Source organism: Poeciliopsis prolifica, unplaced genomic scaffold, assembly GCF_027474105.1.
Source record: "Poeciliopsis prolifica strain line A6 unplaced genomic scaffold, Auburn_PproV2 SCAFFOLD043, whole genome shotgun sequence".
Lineage (NCBI taxonomy): Eukaryota > Metazoa > Chordata > Actinopteri > Cyprinodontiformes > Poeciliidae > Poeciliopsis > Poeciliopsis prolifica.
In genome coordinates, this window is record NW_026562418.1 from 4,045,425 (window position 1) to 4,069,349 (window position 23,925).

The 23,925-nt window shown below is 41.4% G+C and overlaps 1 protein-coding gene across 3 annotated transcripts; it reads left to right on the forward strand.

The window, feature by feature from the left end:
• Nucleotides 1-12,089: 12,089 nt before the first annotated feature.
• On the forward strand, nt 12,090-15,230 carry stmn1a (stathmin 1a). Of its 3 annotated transcripts, none has more exons than XM_055055965.1 (5): nt 12,090-12,173; nt 13,770-13,812; nt 13,888-14,060; nt 14,164-14,355; nt 14,432-15,230. In XM_055055965.1, the coding sequence occupies exons 2-5, from the start codon at nt 13,797-13,799 to the stop codon at nt 14,501-14,503; spliced, it is 453 nt and encodes a 150-aa protein (XP_054911940.1). In that variant the 5' UTR covers nt 12,090-12,173; nt 13,770-13,796; the 3' UTR covers nt 14,504-15,230. The 3 variants fall into 3 exon arrangements, with proteins under 3 accessions (XP_054911940.1, XP_054911941.1, XP_054911942.1); XM_055055966.1 differs by having other exon boundaries at nt 12,105-12,243; XM_055055967.1 differs by having other exon boundaries at nt 12,105-12,239.
• Nucleotides 15,231-23,925: the final 8,695 nt, after the last annotated feature.

The window sequence follows — 23,925 nt, forward strand, 5'->3', positions numbered from 1 at the left end:
TGTTTATTTTCATCATGCTGCGGCTTCGATGTTGACATTTTTGAAATGTTCCACAGCGGCGGCAGCGCCTCCTGCTGCTGGGGAACATGACTGCAGGTTGCCCACACACTGAAGAGATCCACCGGGCACAGAGTTTAACTGTAGATTAGGATGAGGAGGTGGAAGGTAATCCAGACTTTCCTCTGTTAGGTGTCATAAAAGCAGGTTAACATTTTAATGATAGCTTGACGGCTGAACCGCTCTTCACCTGCGCTTACATAATGCTGCTATTCCTGCTGCCGGGCAGCAGATGGCGACATTCCCCGCATCATCCTGCAGCCTGATTCCTCCACAAAGATGGGAGGATTTCTTCTATCTGTGGAGAAACAAAATGACGGAAATGCTATTTCGGCTCTAATTTGGGGAAAAAAATTAATAAATCTTTTTTTTTTTTTTTTTTTTTTAAAGAGCATGGTTTTTGAATGGATTTGCTGTAAAAGCTCATCTTCAGACAGCAGTTTGAGGGTGTCGGATTGACACTTCTGCTCAAGGCCTTTATGTCCTTCTGGAGTGGGACACACCCAGACTGGTTATTTTTTATAGGTCAGCCTCAACCTGTGGAGAGGTCTGTGTGTGTGTGCATGTGTGTTTGTGTTTCAGTTGTGCACCCTGAACCCTTCTGCCTCTTTGAGGTCAGACACAAGGCTCAGATGTTTCAGACGCTGATGCTCTACTGCTCATTAAATATGCAACAAATGATCCTCCTGCACATGGCAGCATGATCTTAATAACTCTGGCATCCAGTTTTTGTTCTTGCTTAAATATCTTCCTTTGTCTGCAGTCTCAGACATCCTCCTCCCTGTAGCTCAGAGGTGGCTCCCTACACCCTCCTGCTACGACGTAACTTGTTGCCAGGGCAACCTGGCCTTGTGAGAAGCTCGGACCTTGCTTCATTACATGTAAGCACATTGTCACAAGGAATCGGTTTAAGGACTTTTGCCTGCAAAAAAAAAAAAAGAGTGCTTTAAGTATTTGCATTTCATGCTAGCTTGTAGTTGGGCAGAGCTTCCACCCTGCAGCTTTTCACCATGAGAGACGATAAGGAGATGACAACATGTCAAGCGTGATCTTCCAACCAGGACCTAAATATAGCCGTAAACAGTTAGGCTTTTGCTATTCATACATGACGTTGCGACAAGTTCTCAATAATGCAGCAGAGCAGACAGCTGTCTCTTGCTACATAATTGAAGAACACAACATCAGCGGTCAGCTGTTGGCTTTCCTCAAGGAAATCTCTGTAATTGCCTGTGGTTCCTCTCACAAGCAGATTAAAGCCAAACCCTGCCTCATCAATCGAAGCTAAATGAATGAAGAGCAGGAACAGCCTCAGAGCCTCTCACGTATCGCTCTCTCCTTTAAACTGAGCCGAAGAGCGATGATGGTTCTGTGGAGGAGACAAAGAGTTGCAAAGAAAGACAAAGATGAGACAGGCACTGGGGCCATGCAGACGCAGGACAGCCAGGCGGCCCAGCCAACGGAGGATTTCACGTGGAAGCCAACGTGCCGAACCTAACATGAGAAAACCAAGCGGCAGAAAAAACTAGATGCCAGACACGAGAGGGAGAAAATAGGAGGGAATGTGGAGGGTGGTATGTCGACGCTTCTTATCGAGGCAACATTCTGTGTTTCTTTGTCATTCATCAAAATGGGAAAAATGCAGCGACAGATCAATCGTCGGGTTGGTGCTGCGTCTGCAGTGATGTGTCTGAAAGTGAAAAGAGAGCTGAGTTAAAAACGAAGCTCTTTATTTAACGGTCACTTTTCTTTCCTATCCTCATCTATGGTCATGACCAAAAGAACGAGATCTCGGCCAAAATGAGTTCCATCTCCAGGGTGTCTGAGCTGTCCCTTAGAGATAAGGTGAGAAGCTCAGACTGAGAGTAGAGCCACTGCTTTTCCATATTGAAAGGAGCCAGTTGAGGTGGCTTGAGAATCTGTTCCATCCCTTTGGGAGGAGGTGATGTGGAGTGACTATGTCTTTCTGTTGGCCTGGATTCCCCAGAGGAGCTGGATCCAGAGGCTGGGGAGGAGGAGGACAAAGAGATTTTTATTGAAACGTGTTTGATGTCACGTTCAACCAATCACTATAAGCTCCACTCTAAAAAAGGAAAAATAAAAATATTCATGGCTGGGAATAAATGTTAGGAATATTACTGGATTAAAAATCCATTTTACAGTTTGCCAAAAACCCAAATATTGAAACGGAAGGCTTTGACCTCGCCTGGTAATAACCAGCCCCTTGTTTTATGCTTTGCTTTGTACAGAGTATCTGGACTCGCAACTATTGAGAAACAATTGCCTCCTGGAAGCATGAAGTGAAGTGGGAAGTTTTAAACTTTACCTGGTCGCTAACGACTGGATATGACATGTGTACAGTAATGTGCCAGATCCACTGTGAAGAAGGAAATGCTGAGCTGAACATGTCTGATAATATTAATTTAATATTTGGAAGACTGAACGGCTTCGTTCTCTCCTCCAGTGCCATTGTTAAAACTACAGGCAGAGTACAATTTTAAAACGGCGGAGAAAATCAATGTCATCGTTCACAACTTCTTTTTCTGTTCACTCATTGGCCTCCAGCTCAAATGGAGAAACCTGTGACGGAGCAGCTGAGGAAGATGAGCATCGAGCGGAATTATGAAGGAAGTCAATGGCCAGGCAAGTTTTAGAGAAGGAATGCTAAAAGTCAACCATCTGTCCTCATTGTCATCTCTGCTGAGAGGAGAATCTCTGCACAACAGCTGTTGGAACCCGCCTAATGGGAGTTTTATGGAGGAAGCATCTGGCTAATCTGGCCCAGCTTGTTGGACGATTCTCCACTTTGAATCACTGTGAATCTTATCTGGACCCAAACACCAAGAGTAATGCTTAGCAGATCCTGGGAAGGAAAAACTGGAGATCTCAACCAAAAAAACACAAAAACTGTGTTTAAAAATAAAGCAGAAGACAAGCAGCTTCACAGCAGACTCACAAGGCCTGCTTCCACTTGGCAGAACTTCTTGGTTCAGTGTAAAGCAGATTGAGAGCATCACTCTGCATCCTGTAAATTGGGTTAAGGGTTGAATTCCCAATCAAGAGTACCAATACATCATTGTCTTAGTTAATAAAAATGTGAAGATGATAATAACCAAAATATAATTGCATCATAGAGAATAGATGAGAGAGAATGTCTAACTTGTGAAAGAACAAAACAAGAAGTGGAAGGACAGATCAGTCACATGCTGAGTGAAAGCATTTCTCAAATATTTAAACAACTGAGCAGAAAAAAACAGTAACATTAATGAATTAAAAGAAAAAAGCTCTGGCTTTTATAATAAATTGAATTTCAACATAAGTGAGAAGCTTAATTGATTTACTTAGATTTGACTTTGATCTAGAAACGTTGTGAAATGTTGTGAAATAATATATATGGATGTAAAATTTGCCAATAATTTAAGTGAACAGCATACCTTGGTTTATATAATGTCACCATGCTATCAAAATCAGTTAACTTTGAATGAAAGTTAAATCAATTAATTTTGATTTAATTGGTTGCTGCAACAAATTAAGCCCTGGCCTGCAACTTAACTGACCAATCCATGCCATCTATTTACCAATGATTGTCATAAGATGCTCAGCCATCCTTGTTCTGACCGTGTTTCATCATGATCAGAGCTCCTGGACCACAGAGGATTGAGTGGGTCCAGTTTCAGCTCAGAAAACCTTTTTACTTCATTCTCTCATGCAGACAATAACCTGATTATTATAGCTGATATCTTAATGGTTTTATATGGGAGTGATGAAAGTCAGGCTAAAGCTGATGCTGGAGGACCTTTAACCTCTGCGGTATAGAAAATATGCAGACTGTGGCAAGGCTATGGAAACAACCCAGTGCAGATTACTATTGACTGTGTGGTAATCTATGAACAGACTGATGATCAGTGAGCCCTCTTGAGTAGAGTTAAGTAGGTGAAACCAAAGCATCATTCTAATATCCTGTCTTCAGAGAAGGAAGGAGATTGAGACTATAAGCAGTAAATAGACTGGAACTAATGTTGTCAGGTTTTTCCTCCTCTTTTTCTCTCTCTTTAACGCGCTCCCTTCCTTTCTCCTGATTTCATTCTTTGTCCGGGCCTGGATCACAAGGCTGCCAACACACACATGCTCCCACAACCAAACGTATGACATCATTCGAGCAGCAGTGGGGTGGAGACTGGCAGAGTAAGCCTTGCATCCCAAACACATGCGCATACACACAGTGTGTCTTTCTATCTTCGGAAGAATTGTATTGCCTTCCATTCATTTTTCATCATTGCTACAGCCTAAACCTGACTTTTACCTTAGTCTAGGGGTGCCTAAAGTCGGTCCTCGAGGGCTGGCATTCTACAAGTTTTAGTTCTCTCCCTGGTAGTACCAGGAACCTTTTTTTAGCATGTCAATGTTCTTCTGAGGCCTCTAACGAGCCATCATTTGATCCAGGTGAATTAAACCATCATGTGGGATGCTGGCCCTCGAGAACTGACCCTAAACCTAAATCTAACCTAAACTCTATTCACACTTTGGTCCAAAACTGAACCCCTAAGCCAAAATCAACACTTCTTCATATAGGACCTAGGCTTTGGACCCAATAGGGAGTAGTTGGTTAGGAAAGGGGACCTTGCACTTTACATTAATTAAGACCACATATACACACACATCACCCAACTGAGGACAGAAATGACTTCCACTCATTTCTATAACTATGTTTATGCCTAACTCAGACATTTTCTCTAATCCTAGTCATTATTAGTCTATTATTCCTGTAAGCACATGTATTTACCTGTAAATACATGTATTTGTAACATGTACAAATACATGTTACACATAGACACACATGTGCATACACACATAGACAGTGTGTCTTTATATCTTCAGAAGAACTTTGTATTGACTTCCATCCATTTTTATTATTTCTGCAGCATAACCCTGACCCTAACTTCTTCCTCTATGGTCCTTATAGGGTTTTGGTCCCAGAAAGAGCAGAGGGTCCTCATAATGTAGCAGGTTTTCAGAAAATGGTCCTTACAGTATATCAAATACAAGGCCACACAAATGTGCAGCAGGACGGTAGGACTCTTCAGCCTCAATAAACTCTCTGTCAGACGGCTCTACTTGGCATCACTCCTTGGGCATGACCCCTCTCACTCAGGGTCACACACTCTATGGCTTCACTAATCTCTACCATTGACTCTGTATGCCATGTTTGCTCTTTGGTAAAGCGCCAGTCCCTCCTCCTCTCCAGTCATTTCACCAGAATAGACTGAGACCTTCTCAACTGGTTTTCTTCGGCAGCAAATTGCACTGTAGCATTGTAGCATTGCCCCAGGCCCTGCTACGTCTCATAAATATTTTACTGCTTAAAGGTCAGTGAGTTCATTGTCAGCCATGATTCTCCATGTGTAACACATGCAAGTCAGCCATGGCAAACACAGAGTCTGTCTGTTACAGCAGAGGAGAGAATATGATTAACCATATTATTATTAAACCCAAAAGGGGGAAGATTACCCAGAAATTGTATATAAATCATATATTTTAAAGGGATAATATTATGTAAAAATTGACTTTTTAAAGTTTTACATCATGTTATTATGTTATTCCCTCATCAAAAGCATACCTGTAGTGTTGCTTTGATTCTTTCATGCATGTTTGAGAAATCCTTTAATCTCCATGGCAACCATTCAGCTGTCCAAAACACCTGGGTGGACCAAGCTCTGCCTTCGAGGCACAGCTGCTCCTTTGAGCTGCTGTTCCTAAGAAATGCCACAGAGCACTGCTCCCCTACAACTCCTTCAGACTAGCCAGCAGTAATTAGCAAACACCTGATGGAACTGCTCATCCACTGAACTCATAAATTTACCGTGTTAACGTGAGGCCTTGTCTATATTAAATGATGAAACCTTCATTTTATTTCTTGAGTCTCCCACAGAAATCTCAAATTTCACTTCCCAGTCAGGTAAAAAGGAAGAAAACAGTATTTCATAAATAAATATCAGACTGAATAAATATCATCAGAGCTGGCCAGCATGAGATTACACCGATAAATAAACTGTGCTAGGCTTTGCAGGCAGACATCTGGCTTGTTTGACTGGATGTTGATATGAAATGATTCCAACACTAATCTCCTCGATTGGGATTATGAATATTACACGCCAACAAACGTCCATACCAGTGGTTTTTACACACATCTACTTCTGAGCCTAATGAGATGCGTTCATTTTTCAGAGGCCATCTGGAGGTAATCTGCAAATCTTTGTTTTATTCCCTTTAGATTTCCATTATTACCAGCCACTCCTTCTCATCCCTTTGTTTGTTGCATTTCTTCTGTCTGCCTTGGGATTGACATCAGACTCCCTCAGGACTCCAGTGATGGTAAAAAGCCCTGATTCAACAACAACAAGCTCCATTGCTGGTTTATCTCTCTGTCACTTTGTAGGCAGTGGCATCTCCATATCCTATCCATCTTCACCTTCCTTCTAACATGGTTTGAAACCACACATGTCCAAACAATGGAGGAAGCCAAATAAGCCATTTGTTTTGATTTTCTCTCAATTTATATTTTTGTTTGGACTTCATTTAGGAATAATTTCACACATTTTAACTGGTTTGTTTTTCTGTTTTTGTTTGTCATGTTAATATGTTATTAACCCTTTACCACTAAGTCCAAAAATTCTTACATGTCAGTCAATGGGTCCATGTGGACACTGGTGACCTCATGACAGTGAAGGGGTGAAAGTGTTTTGTAGACACCTATACATTTTGTTTAAATTCTGTCTTAGGTGTGAACTAAAAATTCAAAGGAAAAACCAAAAAATAAACAAAATGACCCAGAAATTGAATCAAGCTTTTCTTTATGCTGGTTTATTTTCTTTCTTTCTTTATTTTTTTATTATTATTATTTTTTTACTATTATCAGCAACTGATAATTATCTATTTCAGTGGCCCCCAAAATAAATGAAATAAAGAATTGAAAACAGTAACTGCACCCTCATCTTTCAGTGAGCGCTGCGGTACATTTTTTGCACGTGTGCAGCCATTTCTCAGACACGTATGCAGACTGTACACACATCCAGGGGAGGTGGGGGCAGGGATGCTGGAACCTCTTCCAGAAGGCCTGCTGCCTCCCAGAGAGAGAGAGAGAAGCAGCTGAGCTGGTGATGATGTAACCCTCCATTACATAAAGTTATCACAACTAAAACACAAGAGCAGCATCTGGTTAACATGAGACAGACAGACAGCATCCTTTTCCTGTGCATTACTGGGCGGGTTAGCTGGAGGCCTCAGCCCTCTGCCATAGCTAGCATCCTAATAATGTGCTGCAAATGGGATCTGTGTACCTGCTGCAGCTAGGCTAGCTGGAGATTAGCCTAGAGCTCCATATGCTAACTTCCGAGGATCCCCGTTGTGCTTGTTATCATCATGACAATCAGATCAAGCTCCCTCTCTATCAGCTCTCTGCTCCATCCTACCAGCTTTGCTGATAGGAGAGGCGGGAGGGGTGGGGGGAGTGGTGGTCTGCTCTCTGTTTGTGTGTGCTGGAAAATGGGTCAGCAACCAACATGCTAATGCTGCTCCTGTGCTGTGTGCTCCACTGGATCAGCTCCTGCTGTATTAGCGACATCAGAGATGAAGCACAGCACCGGTTGATCACATTCCCGCCAAGTGTCTCCGTCCTGTAGCGATTCTTACACATCTTTCACTAGACTTGAGATCTCAGTGTCCCTAAAGACAAAAAAAAATATTCTCAGTGTGTTTTAATTTGGAAGAAGAGATTCTTGATCAGATCCCAAACTTTGACACTCACTGGCACATAAACGCAAAGTGTAAAAAGTGTTTCTCTGCAGACCAAAGATCCGGTTCCCATCAGTTGTGTTCATACACTTCTACCGGGCCCTGCTGTCTCCATCTGTCTCCTGCTCACTCCCTGCTTTGCTAATTTGATCCAATAAGGCATCATAGATCCAGTCAAAGGACAAAGGCTGATGCTGAAAGGCATGAATCTGCTGTCTGACTGATGCAGCGGAGCACACCGCTGTACACAGTTCCTCAGACATAGGGACCAAACACAGGTTGAGGACCAGGCAAAGCTTCAGTCATGCACTCCGGTCTCATTAACAGAATAAAAAATACATAACTCAAAGCCAGTTCCTCTGACAAAAAAAATATTTAGTCTTTGGTAAAAGACCACAAGCCATTTGTCTTGCTAAGTCCATTGATGTTCACTTTTGCATTTGAGCTGCACCAGAGCTCACTTCATCCAAACGCAGACCAAGTTTGGTCCTCCCACTTCGTAGGTGGACCAGAGTTCAGTTTTTTAATTTGCGTCAGAGTTTGGTTATGCATTCACTCCTCCCCAAATGAACCAGACTCTCTAGGCAGACTGCAGCTGGATTAAAGCAGACTAAGCAGAACTGCCTTGAATGCTCCCTAAGGGATTGAGGAATTTGACAGAGGCCTTGGAAGAGCATCTTCTAAAAGTGCTGTTCTCAGCAGCAGTTGCTGGTCCGGTGTAGTCAGTGTTTTTTAAAGGATGGTCCAAAGAGAGCAAAAGCTGACCTGTCATCTTATACAATTGAAATAGCTAAATAAGTCAATGGAAAGGTAGTAGGATGATGCCCAACATTTCTCACTGCTTTAGTATTTCATGTCATCTTCTTCTCAGTCATATATTCTGCTAACTAGTTTACGCAACATTACTCCTGTATTTTGATTTGTAAGCACATTTAACCTCACCCATGTCAAATGTCTGTGTTCCATACAGTCTGCATTCAAGTACACAAACAACATCATGGAAACATTTTATTGAAGAAAAAAGCTATGTCGCATGTCTCCTTCCTGTCTGCCTACTGTCAAAAATATGAGCCACTAGCGCCGCAAAAACTCTTTGGAGAAAAAAAGAAAAAAAAATCAAATTTTTAGATTATTACAAAAGTCAGATGACTTTTGTAATAATCTAAAAATTTGATTTCGACTTTTGTAATAAAGTCAGATGACTTTATTACAAAAGTCATCTGACTTTTGTAATAAAGTCAAAAGTCACTTGACTTTTGACTTAGAGATTAGAGATTCAGTTTCATGATTAAATTAACATTGATGTTGTGGAATCCATGGCGGTGGGTGGATACGTCCGTCTCCAGATAACAGCACCAGAGGATGCATCAGAGGAGTCGTCTATATGAACGGCCCAGCTTTCACACACCACAATGCAAATCCTCCCGAAAAGAAGACTCACCTGAACAGTATGTCTCATTCCATGTGCATAGAGATTTATAATTGTGCAATTTGACATTTAAAAAATACATTTGCTTGATGGAAAAATGTAAAATTTTCAAAAACTCACATTTTTCAATGAAAGGTTTTGGTGACAGGATGTTTTTTTTTTTTTTTTTTGCCATATCAAAATTGGTACTGCAATGCAATCACTATTTTCGCATCACACAAGTCACATGATCAGGAACTGGATGTTGCCACTGGCACAAACCATGAAGAAGACGACAGGAAGTGGTGCCATTTGTAATGAATATGCAGCTTTATTGATGAGCCTGTGTATTAACAAGTTTTCTCTCAGTGTCTTCTCTTCCACTCTCTTCTTTCAGAAGTGTGGAAGTCGAGTCATGTGGCTTGGAATCTTGCCAGACACGAGTCACAGATTTAATGACTCAACTGGATGAAATCAGAGGATTTTGGACTTGATTTGCATTTTCACACCAATGACTCATGACTTCACTGTGACTCAAACCCTTTGACTTTATTGTCATGTTGTGTTTTTGCAGTGAGGAGCACATCTAAGTGATGTGCTCAACGTTTACTTAAAACAGCTAAATTTAGGAAGTACGCTTTTCAAATGTTTCAGACAAGCTTCTGCAATTCCATAGACCATTTACTTGGGTAATTTGATATTTTGAAAATAAACTTAAACACCAAACTTAGAAAAATCTCTAAGTTTTCGATAAAAAGTTTTGGCTCTAGGATTAATTGCTTTTTTGGTCGTATCAGAATTGGATTCTTTTGCAAAACTGCAATGGAAGCAATTTTATAAAATTTTTTTGTTTTGCATCACACAAGTCACACAATCAGTAACTGGATGTTGCCCCTGGTACAAACTACAAAGTAGTGGTAGGAGGATAATGGGATGGAATGGTTTTAAAGACTTATCGCTCAAACTAATTAATTTATGCGTGATTTCTAACTTCCTTTCTTACTTAATAAAAAGACTTCAAATGCAAAATGTTGTTTTTTGATGTTAGCGGAATATAGGCAAAGTTTTGTGCATATTTGTAGTGGACAGACATTTAGACTGACATTTATAACTAAAATGTCAATTAAAAAAAGGAAAATTGCTTAAATTATTCGGACTTCGTCAGGTTTTTGAGACAAACAGACGTAAACATAAGTCAGATATGGAGACTGGGTGGAGAAGTGAATGCTCCACATGCATCCTCACTGAAAGCGATTTCAACACCGGTAGCAATCGGAGAGCCGACCCACAAAATGAAATGATATTCACACAAGGTACAGGTAAAAATAGATCTAAATGTTCTCACATCAGATACTTTTAGTGCAGCGTCTCTGTGACAGAACAAACACTGGTCACCTTCTGCTGTCATCAGAATAATGGTACGTTAAAAATAGTTGATTACAAAAAAAAAAAAAAAATCCAGTGAGTGTTTGCAGTCCTAAAGTTAACGTTTCTAAAAGGAGCAATGGTTTTATCAGAGGGTTTTATCTGAAAATGTCACGTCTGTTTGCCAAAAAACATTTGTATCTTGAACTTTTCCTCGACACAACTCCAGCCTGTGTGAGTCTTTGAATTGCCGCAGTGCGCTCTTTGAAATCTTCCCCAGTGGTTATTGCTAGCCGGATTCTGCCGAGCGCAATGTGTGCTGATCCTTCATGTTTGAATCAGCAGATCATTAAGTTCAGGGTCCAGCTGACCACTCACAGCAGTTTCCTCAGCAATAACACACATGGCCAGAATGGCTACCTTTATGAAAGAAAGCAAATACATTGAAAAAATATATGAATGACATAATGTGCATCATTCTGGTTGATTCCACTTTCGATTCTTCTTTTCCCAGAGCTAACATGCAGATATTTGACCCTCAGACTAGCAACTGGACATGTGAAACTTCACACGCCTCCAAATATTAAAAATAGTTATTTCCCAAAATGAGCTACATCTCACTGGCCAGGAAGGCTCAAAATATTTGTCCAAATATTTGCACAGTGCATCCAGAAAGTGCTGACAGCGCTTCCATTTCTCTGTATCATGTTATGTTACAGCCGTTTTCCAAATTGTTTTCAATAAATCTCTCTCCTCAAATTTCTACACACAAATACCTAATTATGAGCATTTTTCTTTTTAACTTTAGCATTACATTTGGGCAATCCAAATGACTAAAGTTAGGGATATTTCACTGACTGGTTGATTAGAATACAGCGACAGTTGGAGAAAGTACGTTTAAAACTGTTGTCCTTGTTTTACTATAAGGCGTTTTTTTGTCATTTTCCATGCCAGCATATTTCTCATATGGATGCATCTAACTTCAAACTCACTCCAGTTTTCAGGTTGAATCACATTGAGACTGGAAAAAAATAACCACTCATCGTTTCCTTTTCTCTTTCTTCCTTATTTCTGCTGTATTTAAATGACTGTGTTACATAATCATCACGAATTAGAGTAATGCAGTCTTGACCAACTTTTTAGATTTTTAGCTTGTTTCATCTTAAAACAACAAGAACAATGGATATATGTGCACAACCTGATATGTTTGGTCAGGAAGGTTTTTAAAATGCTTGTTTATCAAGAATAAAAAAAACAAACAAACAAAAAACAAGCATATTGGGTTGTAAAAACAATAGAATAATAGACAACATACTCCATTCATTACAATAGGCAGCAAAAACAGAGCTAAATGGTTGCACCACACGGCAAAGAGCCTTGAGAAAAAAACTACAATTCCCACGCGGAGTATAGCGCCAACTGATTGGTGGCAGACTGTTGAAACGTCACGGGCCGTGTTCTATTAATGCGCGCGTTGAGGGTGCTCGCGACCGGGGCTTGTGGTGAAACCTGAGCGAGAGGAGCTGAGCAGAGCAGCATCCGCAGCTTGTTGGAGGTGGGTGTGACAGGCAGGCAGCATCTCTAGCCCAGAAACCCGACAGGAGAGCTTTCCCTCGCTGCTGTAGGTAGGAGTATTCACCTCAGCGCCAGGCTTTACAAATCCTCACTAATTGGGGTCTAATTGCTCTAATCAGGGGAAGTTTTTCTTCACCTTAGAATGAATTGTTTTGTAGTAATTTGTTTTCGTCCTGTGTGAATTACGGCTGGATATGAGTTTAAGGCTTTAGGAGATGTTGCTCGGCTGTTACTGGTGCTTTGTGTTATTGGAGACAAACGGGCGTTGTTGTGACGGTGGGCTGGCGGGCTGGCAGCCCATTGTACTCGGGGAGACATTGGCACGGTCGGCTCTGAGGGGGCATTCAGACCAGTCATTTCTGCCTCTTCAGCTCGACTGTCTTTGTACTTAAATGTACTAAAATATTTTAGCAGTCACTTTATTTTTGATATATTCGTTTTTTAGTGATGTATTTTACAGCGAAGTGTCCAGTCTGAGCGCCCCTTTGTCTGTGGCTGCTCCCCTCGTTGCTGTCAGAATAAAAGCTCCTTTGTTTGCTGCGTTCTCCAAATGGAGCTAATGAGACCCATCTAATTGAATTTATGCGACTAAGATTTGTTAAAGTTTTTGAAGCTTTGTCGTCTTGACGAAACATTGTTTCTTTGCCAATTCCATCTGTTTGGACTGTTAAGTCTTTATTCTGCTCACATGTGCGACTTTTATTCGAGCTTTTTGGCATTTAAGAAGGGTAAACAAAGAACTTAAGCTAGCTGTTAGCCCCAGAGAAAAGCCAGGGAAGGGCTCTGTTTCTGGGATAACTCAACAGTTCTTCAGCCCTCTAATTAACAAGAGAGCCATTTCATCACAGAACATGGCTGCTGTTATGTCTCGTCATTTTTGCTCGCTGTTCGTCACAGTGGAGCAGATATTTTTCCAGCCATCCCTTTGTGGCTTTTGTTTCCCACCTCCATCTGTGGGTTCACCCCTCCCTGGTTCCCTCTTGCTTCCGAGCACATGGTGGAAGGAACAGGTGCTGCCTGCTGCCGATGTTCCCATGGATCTGCACATTCCTCATTCATGTCGCTTATGTGTCGTTTATGTCGCGTCTGGGCGCCGAACACACCCCACTGGCGGTCTTTTGTTTCAGCAGATTATGACTGTCTCATTAACTATTGACACTGTGGCTCTGCTTATCCAGGAGCCCCTCCCTTCGAGGGAGGAAGGAAAGGAGGGGGAAGGGGGTTCGATCGGTCTCTGATCGATCTGAATGTCAATGCTGTTGCGATTTGAAACATAAACAATGGCGCGTGCGCAACACGGACGCACTGAATGCCGTGTGTTGGGTGGGCTGATGGGCGGTGGTTTTATGCAGACATGCAGTGCGCCACCAGATGTCGCTGTTGCCGCTGGTTTCTTTTCTTTTTTTATTGGCTGCGTGAACAAAGATGTTTCCTCTGTTTATGACAGAAGCAGAGGTCAGCGACCTGCGGCTCTTTGGCGCTTGATATTTTGATATTGATATTTTCTGGCAATCATCTAATCTCTCTATTAATAATCAGCACTTATACTGAATGAATACAATCTGCTGACTTTCAGGTTACCTGTCCTGCACTTGCGTCGAAGATGGCATCAGCTGAAGGTAATTTTGCATTTAAAGTAAATGTACCTTTAAATTGCTGGTATCTCCTGGTGTCTTTACTCTGGTGTTCTTCAGATATCCAGGTCAAGGAGCTTGACAAGCGGGCGTCTGGCCAGGCCTTTGAGGTCATCCTGGGTGCTCCAGCCCCAGATGCGAAAGGAGAGTTCCCCTTGTCTCCTCCCAAAAAGAAGGACGTCTCTCTTGAGGAAATTCAGAGAAAGCTGGATGCTGCAGAAGAGAGGCGCAAGGTAAGAAGAGAAGACCTATCCCTTGACCGTCTTCTGCTTTTGTATACAAGTAGTGGAGAGTTTGCTAAAGTGGTCTAAGTCTAACTTCCCTCCCTGCCATCAGAATCATGAAGCTGAGGTTCTGAAGCACTTAGCTGAGAAGCGGGAGCATGAAAAGGAAGTGCTGCAGAAAGCTATGGAGGAGAACAACAACTTCAGCAAGATGGCAGAGGAGAAGCTCAATCAGAAGATGGAGGCCAACAAAGAGAACCGCACAGCCATTATGGCAGCCATGAATGAAAAGTTCAAGGAGAAGGTTGGTGGCGTTTGCCTGGACGTGTGTGTGGAGCGACATGGGGATCCACTGTTACCTTCTCCTTTTGTCTTTACAGGACAAGAAGTTGGAAGAGGTGAGGAAGAATAAGGAAAAGGAGCCCGGCTCAGAAGGCGGCTCGGAGGACTGAGGGGCAGCCACCCGGGGATTGTATAGGGTTTTTTACGTATCCAAAGATTAATTTATTTTTTGTTCAGCCAGTATTGTTTTTTCACGACTCACCTCTTTTGGAAATACAACTTCTACTTTGTGAATTTTTTCAACTCTCCTGCTATATCAGTGTAGTTGCGCTCGTTCTACATGTGGATAATTCCTGAGTCTGCTGTAATCATCATGTAGCTTGTCGGTGCAGCTTGAGCCCCCTTCCTTTGATATTAGCGGTGTGTGTTTTTTATTCTCTCGGGAAGCATGTTTCTATGCATTGGTCTTTTACTACCACCCGTTTCATAGTGGGTTTGAAAACGTCTGTGAACCACACCTGTTCTTGGCACTTACTGTATATTTAAAAAGTAGCACAAGTTTCCATCGAGGTGTTGGCTGTTGGACATGCAGCTTTGCTCCCGGATTCAGCTGACTTTTACCTGCAGGTCATGGGGGATTTTGCGCCACTGCTGATTCTTGGCTTTTGTAAAAAACAAAATATTCCAAAAAAATATGGGGTTGACTTAAAGCACACGACTTCCTGCTGTCTAGCTGTGAATTAACATGCCCGTCATGCAACTGGAGGTCATTTTCAACATCACTGAGCAGATGTCTACACATGGAATGCATAAGAGCAATACACTTCTGGCATTTCAATAGAAAAGTGGCTAGCTAACTTAAACTGTTGTACTAAAACAAATAAAGTGTAAAATTGGTTGCTGTGTAAATGTCTTGTTCCTGTTTTAGATGAAAGTGTTCATTATATTGCGCAACCCCAAAGTCAGAGCTGCTGGGTTGGAATATGGCTCCCTCTGCTGGTGAGATTGTGACATGCAGTTTAACGAGGACGTTTGAAGCAGGGGGACCTGCATGTATTTAAATGATTAACAGAACTTGGTAAAAACTGAGAGCGGCACTAAAGGTTGGTGTTTTAGTGGTGGGGTGGCTAAAGTATAGCCAACTAGACTAATTACAGAACTATTGATGAATAGTTAATTGCAGGGAAGGTTTCAAAGTGCCAAAAGGCAACGTTACGTACGTCTGAACTTAGCACAAGGTTTTAGATACTGTGTGGCTGGGTAATAACTTAGAAAAAAACTGTAAGGTGGGTAGAGTCAGCAAGTTGCACATGAGCAGCATTACTTCAAAATACTCTACTAATTTCAGTGAAGGTTACATCATCACTTCTCCAGGGTCGGGTCATGGTGACGTCAGGCTGCTGCCAGCTTCTCTTGGGGAATCACAGGCCATCAGAGACATAGTCCCTCTCTGTTCTGGGTCGTCAGCTGATGGAACCTGAACACCTCGCCAGGGAGGCGTTCTAAGCAAATGCTTGAACCACCTCCATTGTCTGAAGCTGGAGATGCAGCAGCTCTACTCCAGGATGGCTGAGCTTCACCCTATCTGTGTAGGAGAACACAGAGACCCTACAGAGAGAAATCATTTCAGATTTTTTGCTCTTGAGCCCCTTTGATGACCCTCATTGATGACCCTCACATACTTGAACTCCTCCATTTGGGGCAGAACCTCTTCCCTGACCCAGAAAAGTCCATTCAGCTCTGAACTGCTCCAGTGAAAGCTGCAGCTCACAGTCTGATGAAGCCAAGAAAAAGCAGAGACCCAGTCCAGAGGTCGCCTCAACGAAGGCAAACCTGCATTGTCACAGAACTTTTGTCTTGGTCAATAAAAATACCAGAATGTGCATTTCAAAACAACATAGTTGAAGTTTCAGAATCATCTGTGGACTTGCTGAATAGGAGTTTTTTTCTACAGGAGCTACGGACCTGGTCTTTACTTCCAGTCCAAGGTGACCAACAACAAACCAGATCTCAGGTCTTCTTGGTGCTTGTCGTTGCCAACATTCACTTGAATTTGCAGCGCACAGTCTGCAGATGGCACTGTGAAACAATCTATCGGGTGGATTAGTTGGTTCATCTGTGGAATGACATCACTCTGCCTGCAGCTAAAACTTCAGGGAATATCGACATTAAAATTCTACGGTTGCCGGTTCAGATCCCCTCTTTTGCAATCGTCATATATGAGAGTCAGACTCAGCTCATTGCGAGGCGTCGCGTTATCCAGGGCACAAGTGAACATCATGTAAATCCTTAATGTGGATGCACTTTAGCAGGCTCACAGTCCTGTTACTTTCACCCAACTTACCAAGTATGTTTGGTTTAGTTTATAGACACTTATTTCTTGTTTAGTACCCTTTTAATAAGACAAAACTAACTCACAAGTAACTTTTCTGCAAGATATTGGAGCTTGTTTTAAATCATTAATACCTTAATATTGATGAAAACGTTATAAGGTAAATTACCTGCTAACGTTTGCTAGTTTATCATTAATATTATGGTATTAATGACTCAAAAAAGCTCCTATTTATTTCTTTTGCTGAAAAGTTACCTGTCAGTTACTTTTGTCTTATTTTGAGTGGACTGAAATATTTGCACTAGAAACTAAACAAAATACTTCGAACATTTTAATGTTTTTGAAATGATGCAGTTTTTTTGTCAGATTGCATCAGTGAGATGCTGAAAAGAAGAGAGCAGAGACTCTCCTTTTTAAAGATAAAATGTAAAATTCAAAGCAGAGACAAGAAAGAGAAAATAAAAATATTGATATTAAGTATTTCAGTTAGGTATTGCTCATATTTACGTCACAATCTTACTTTAGTTTAAGTCTTCCCAGCTGCTGGAAACATAATTTTTGATAGAGAGGGTTCAGAGGAGAGATCCACCGATACAGGTTTTTTAAGGTTATGTGCTGCCGATTTTTTTGTGTCAACATTACTTTTTCTTCCTCCATTTACATAACAAAAAAAAGAGGACACAATGATAAATCCCTAAACAATACTAAAACATAGTATTTTAGATGTTAGGAAGGTGGTGATGGACACCAAGACGCCTCCAGGGGTCAGATTTCCAACTGGCCTCCTCTTGTTCTGCCCTCTGCGGTGGATCGATGCCCAGCAATGATCCCAGGTGTCCCACAAGTTTTCGGATGTATTTCTGCATCAACAACCTAAATCACTTCCTCAAGCAAGACTGAGGAGAACTCGAGTGCGAGTGGACTGTCCCAAGGGGTTTGTGTTCAGGAGAAGTGTGGGCCTTTAATTCAGATTCATTACCTGGACCCGGTTTGCCTCAGCTGCTGACAAGGCACAGAAAGGTCAAGACTTTGAGAAACACCACTGCAAAAAAAATCATATTGAATTCCAGTTTGCTAGTGTTGTGCCAAATCGGGGCAGCAGAGAGCAAACAGACCGAGACTGGCGAGGTTCTGCCGAAATTGGTTAAAAGGTTCTGCTAAAATTTTCAGTTTGTGTCCGAGGTTTTCTCAGAACTCCCAAATGCAGTTTTGAATTTAAGAATTTCTCGTTTTACAACCAGATGACATTTCACGAATGAAAATGAATGAATGAATGAATTAATAATTTAATTTAAATTGTTTCATTAAATAATAAAACATTTTTGAATATTTAATCTGAAAATATATAGATTATATTTGAACTCATTAAAGATGCACCTGACAGCTAACAGTTAATTCGGAAACAAGTTTTGTTACAAGTTTTAAGCCGAGTCTCAGAGCGTGTGCATCACCAGACGATGAGCTGGTTCCAACAGAGAGGAGCAAAAACAACCGATGACACATAAAACAGTAACTACAAAATTAAAGTCCAGCTTTTCTGCAATGTCCATGAGATCACTCACAAAACAGCTCCGAAATGCTGTAATGTACTAACTGCACTACTATTAATCCCTCAAATAATTATCTAATAAGACTGTTTCTTTAAAATCTGTGATATATAAAACCATTTTTAAATGGTTAGACAGACATGAGGAAAAACATGAAGGGACTTCTGCAGATCGCCAACTTTAGATACCAGTTAATATTGGTGATTTCTTCATGACGCCACCAGAGGACAATGTTGCACCTTGAGTCTTCCTTGTTCCTCCTGCAGCCTCTCCAAGCTCCTATTAGAGAGAAAAAAAAGAAAACATTTTCGTTTTTTGTTTTTTCTAAACTGCTATATATGATGGATCTGTTTCTCCAGCAGCCTGCTGCTCCTGTCCAGACCTGCTGCATATTCAGAGCTCCTCACTGAGCTAAATCAACTCTGTTCAGGGGCAAATTCAACCAACTCTGTGTGACTGGCTGCATTTTCACTACAGGAACCATTCCCATGCACCAGTATAGTTTCCTGGGGTGTTTATTACCCCTCACGTGCATCTCCAAAGCATTTATCTGGTTTAAAACAATTTCCCAGGGGTAGAGATGGATCCTAGAAGCTCCTGATACAGAGAGTAGAGTTGTTTTTTATGACAGAATTAGTTTTGGCTAAAATTATTTAATTTCTTCAAATGAGTTTTTTTTAAATTACCAGTGTGAATAGTCTATAGATGATATTTTCTATCATCTTTAACTCTAACGGAGGTTAAATAACCAATTCATGTTGATGACACAAGACATAAGGGAGCAACGTCTTAGTGAAAGTCATATTTTATGGCTTCCAGGAAAAATGTTTTATGGTAATCCGAGGCGCAGGTGTATAAAAAAATACATTACAACCCTCCTGAATCATTAACAGATGTTTAATAAGCGGGATGCTAATTCCGCTGTATGGATGCTGTTGCTCGATTGTGCAAGAGCGAGGAAGAGATCAGGTCTCAAGCCCCCCAAAAAGCAGCCCCCTTTCTCTTTCCCCCCAAGCTGCCACAGCCTCATAACATGTGTTAATGAATATTTTTTAATCAGTATCTAAAATATTTCCCCTGATGTTTTCTCCAAATTACAAGCTCCCATTTCTCTATCAGGAGATCAGCTATGTCTGAGATAAACTTGACTGTGGAGCATAAAAAAAAACCCAAACAGGAAAAATATTGTTGTTGATTATTTAACTGAACCGTCTAGAGTACTATTCAGCAATACGGCTGAAAAAATCGCATCACAATATGAGCCTTTTATATCAGCTGATGGTTATTGATTCATTTTTGTTGGTTTTAAGTATCCAAAGTACTGCTGAACTGTGACGGGACCATTCCTCTAGTATCTGCAATTTCTTCTTGAGCTTCTCTGCTCATTTCTTCCTTTTCCTTCACCACGATCGGCTGAACGTGCGAGGCCATTCAGGCCAAACACGACCCTGCTCCTATACTCAGGTGTACTGTGTGGATTCAGTGGGCCGCGCACTTTCCGCAGACAGTTGATATTTCATAGTCAAGCACACCGATGTATCGTATCAACCTTCCAGACCTCTCAGGTTTTCTGGGTCTGTTTCTGCTCTGCATTCCCAGCCCCAGAATTAAACATGAAGCAGAAAAAGCAAATGAGGTGGATCAGTAGAGCTGCTAACAGCTGACGGTGCCATGTGTGTGCCAGATGTTTCTGTGGAATATCGTCTCTGCTGCTAGGACATTGAGCTATTAGCTTTCCAGTCCCAAATCAGTCATGAGACCGTCATATAGCAACAGTCTTCAGTCAGAGGCCTCTTCAGATTCATTGCAAGACTGACTGCTAGTGGAGAGCCTTCCTGCCAACAGCATCACCATCCACAATGACTCTTTGAAGATGCTTGGATGATGTGAGTTATGACACTTAAGTTTTCTTTTTAATTAAAAAAAACAATTGCTCAAAGTTAGGTAGTATATATATATATATATATATATAATATATATATATATATTTCTGTGCGATAAATAGCTATGCCTTGCCAGTAATCAGATACCCTGCTGGAATAATTAGTTGGCCAAAGGAGGAGATAAAAGCCACAGATATTAAGACCAGAAAGCTACTAACCATGCATGGAGGGTTCCATCCCAAATCCAGCACTCTGAGACTGTACACGAGCCGCAAGGAAGGAGGCAGAGGACTAGTGAGTGTGAGAACCACTATCCAGGACGAAACAACTAAGATCCATAAATACATCAGGGACAAAGCCTCAACAGACAATGTGCTCAGTGAATGTCTCAGACAACAGGGAACGGAGGTTGAGGTGCCAGAGATACCATCATGGGAGGACAAACCCCTACATGGGATGTACCACCAGCAAATAACCCAAGTGGCTGATATCAGTAAATCCTACCAATGGCTGGAAAAAGCTGGACTCAAGGACAGCACAGAGGCCCTCATCCTGGCAGCCCAGGAACAGGCCCTAAACACCAGAGCAATAGAGGCCCAGATCTACCACACCAGACAAGACCCAAGGTGTAGGTTGTGCAAGGAGGCCCCTGAGACAGTCCAGCACATCACAGCAGGGTGCAAGATACTGGCAGGGAAAGCGTACATGGAGCGACATAAGCAAGTGGCAGGCATTGTATACAGAAACATCTGTGCAGAATATGGACTGGAAACCCCGAGATCAAAGTGGGAAACACCCCCAAAGGTGGTGGAGAACGCCAGAGCTAAGATCCTGTGGGACTTCCAGATCCAGACAGACAAAATGGTAATGGCGAACCAACCAGACATTGTCGTAGTGGATAAACATCAGAGGAAAGCTGTTGTGGTAGATGTAGCAATACCAAGTGATTGCAACATCAGGAAAAAGGAGCACGAGAAACTGGAGAAATACCAGGGCCTCAGGGAGGAACTGGAGAGGGCCTGGAAGGTGAAGACCACAGTGGTGCCTGTGGTCATCGGGGCCCTCGGGGCAGTAACCCCCAAACTGGAGCAGTGGCTACAACAGATCCCAGGAACAACATCAGACATCTCAGTCCAGAAATGTGCAGTCCTTGGCACAGCCAAGATACTGCGCAGAACCCTCAAGCTCCCAGGCCTCTGGTAGAGGACCCGAGCTCAGAGGATAAGAACCACCCGCGGTGGGTGAGAAGGGAATTTTATATATATATATATATATATATATATATATATATATATATATATATATAATATATATATATATATATATATATATATATATGTATATTTAGTTTATTTTAGCCTTGATACATCAGCTGCCGTGTGACCTACACACCTCAGCTGGTCAGCCAGTATCTTCTTCTACTAATAGCCTTACTTGACATGATATTTTTATAGTGTAGCATTGCACTTTGCATTAGTGTCAGATTCAAATTAAAATCATATTATCTGTTGCTCTAAACTAAAGGAACAATGTGATTAAAACACTTATTGTTTTCATTCCTGGCATGGCGAGCATCCAGTTTTGTCAGACAGTGTTTGGGCTGAAAATCAATTTAGTAACTGCCGGTGTTGAGAGCAGGGGGAGAGGCCAAAGCTCCAGCTCATACACGGATGCCCTCCTGATGGATGCTGCAATTTAAAATATGTGGCATATACCTATAGGGCATGAAAACTTAAATAGGCCTAAGCAAACAACTCTTTCTAAACAAGCTAAAAAAAAAAAGCCTCTAAAAAGCAATTATCAATATTTTCAAGCAAACTTACAGAGAAACCTCAAAGCTATTTTAAGGAGGTTTATGCTGCTTTGCCTCATGCCCCTCAGGTATTAATAGTTAAATATCTTTAAATGTCATACACTGATTATGATTTAGTTTTATAGTGTAAGTGTCATAAAATGTTTACAAGTTATGGCTAGAACTGTCCATGGACTTTTTAGTGACTAAGGACTTTTACCCTGTAGACTCAGGTCTATTGGGGAAAGTTAAAAAGTTAAAACCTTTGTTCCATCTTCAGCTGCCATGGTTCTCTTTCTCTCACTGCACTGCGTCAAACAAACCAAACACACCTGTTCCCCTCCTCGCCTGCGGGGTTGCTGCACCAAGAAGCACTGAAGGAAACAACACAAAAAACCTCTGAAGTGCAACTTCCTTCTTTATGAAATGGAAATAGAAATGGAGTATTTCTACTGCTAAAATCCTCCAAATTTTAGCAGTTGGAGGATTTCTCTTTAGACCTTGGCAAAAATAACTGAGCCATTTCTCCCGCTAATGCTAGACTGGTGCGTTTGTTGTGGTTGTAACCACCCAGAATGCCATGCGCTGCAGTCCAATTCCTGCTTTTAGAGTGGTCTCCAGTCCACTTAGTGTTACATATGCATTCGAACTGGACCAGAGTTCACTGTCATGGAACAGAGACGGACCTGGGCTCACGTTTTGGTCTGCATCAGAGTTTGATGATGCATTCACACTTCCCCTAACACACCAGACTTTGCCCTTTTCTGAAAGTTTGATTATATTTTTTTGCATAACGCTTCATAACGTAAAGTCTATTACTCATTCTTTATTTAAACAAACCAGATTTATGTTATGTATTTTATTCACTCATTTCTGTCTGCATGGTTACATGTTTACTATTTCCCTCTGCTGTGGGTATTGATCATGGTTGCAGAGAGCCAGACTATAACAGCTCCAGTGTTCTGTCATGCTGCTGGTTCAGGTTAACAGTCTTTAATGAGATGCTAAAGATTTAGCTCCAGAGTCAGCGCTGCACAAACGCAGCTCTCCTCCCTTGGTTACCGTCCTCTTGGTCTCTCCGACAGATTTCTGTTCTTTACGACAAAGACTGCTGAACTGTGTGAAAAGTCATTTTAGACAAACCTAAAGTATGGTGAAATGTCAGAGCACCATGTCTGCAGAGCAACTCCCTGACAAGCTAATTAACTAATTAAAATCAGCTTGTTAAACTGTCAGCCCTGCTCTCTAAAGAGCAAGAGATTCTAAAAATTATCATGGTTTTTAATAGACAAGTTCATTGAAAAACGTCTGCTACTTTCCTCAAGTATTTATTGCATATTTTCAGTCTTCAGTTGTGGTTAGAGTCTCAGCCTGTGGTCTCTGCATGTTTGGAGGTTCTCCCTGTTCATGTCTGGGTTCTCTCTGGGGACTCTGGCTTTCTCCCACAGTCCAAAAACATGACAGGTTAAGTGATCTCCATATTGTGTGACCATGCGCTCAAGAGCTTCCCATCATCCTGTAACGTTAGTCTTTCATCTAAAAGATACATGGAGTATTGATTTGATTATTTCATGCGTGAAATTAGGAAGTCAAACTATGTGTTTGACATATACAGCATTTTTATAACAACTGAAGGTAATATAATGAATTGATTGTGCTGTGAAATGACACCACATGCCTGGAAAATGCATAAAATTGTTTAATAGAGCATAAGGACTTTTTTCTTGACTGCTCCCTATAAGGACATAAAGGCATCATAGATAACAAAATCAACAGTGGTGGTGGATCAAAGGTTGTCCTGAAATTGATTTATCAACTTTAAGAAACCCTCTATACACTAAAATATTTGAATGAAAATAAAAGGCTGATGAAAACGATGAAGAAAGAGAGCTGGGCCAAAAACAGGCGAGAAGTTTTGATGAGACAGGAAAGAACCAGCGCCACTTAAAGGTCTGGAGGGGTATAACAAAAAAAGCTTTCTGGGGAATTCCTTGTTTCATGTGGGAAAATAGCTGAAATATATAAATGATAGGATATG

Coding starts and splice junctions, on each gene's coding strand:
- stmn1a (XM_055055965.1), top strand. Junction 14,061..14,163: donor CTGCAGAAGAGAGGCGCAAG/GTAAGAAGAGAA, acceptor CCCTGCCATCAG/AATCATGAAGCTGAGGTTCT. Junction 14,356..14,431: donor ATGAAAAGTTCAAGGAGAAG/GTTGGTGGCGTT, acceptor TTGTCTTTACAG/GACAAGAAGTTGGAAGAGGT.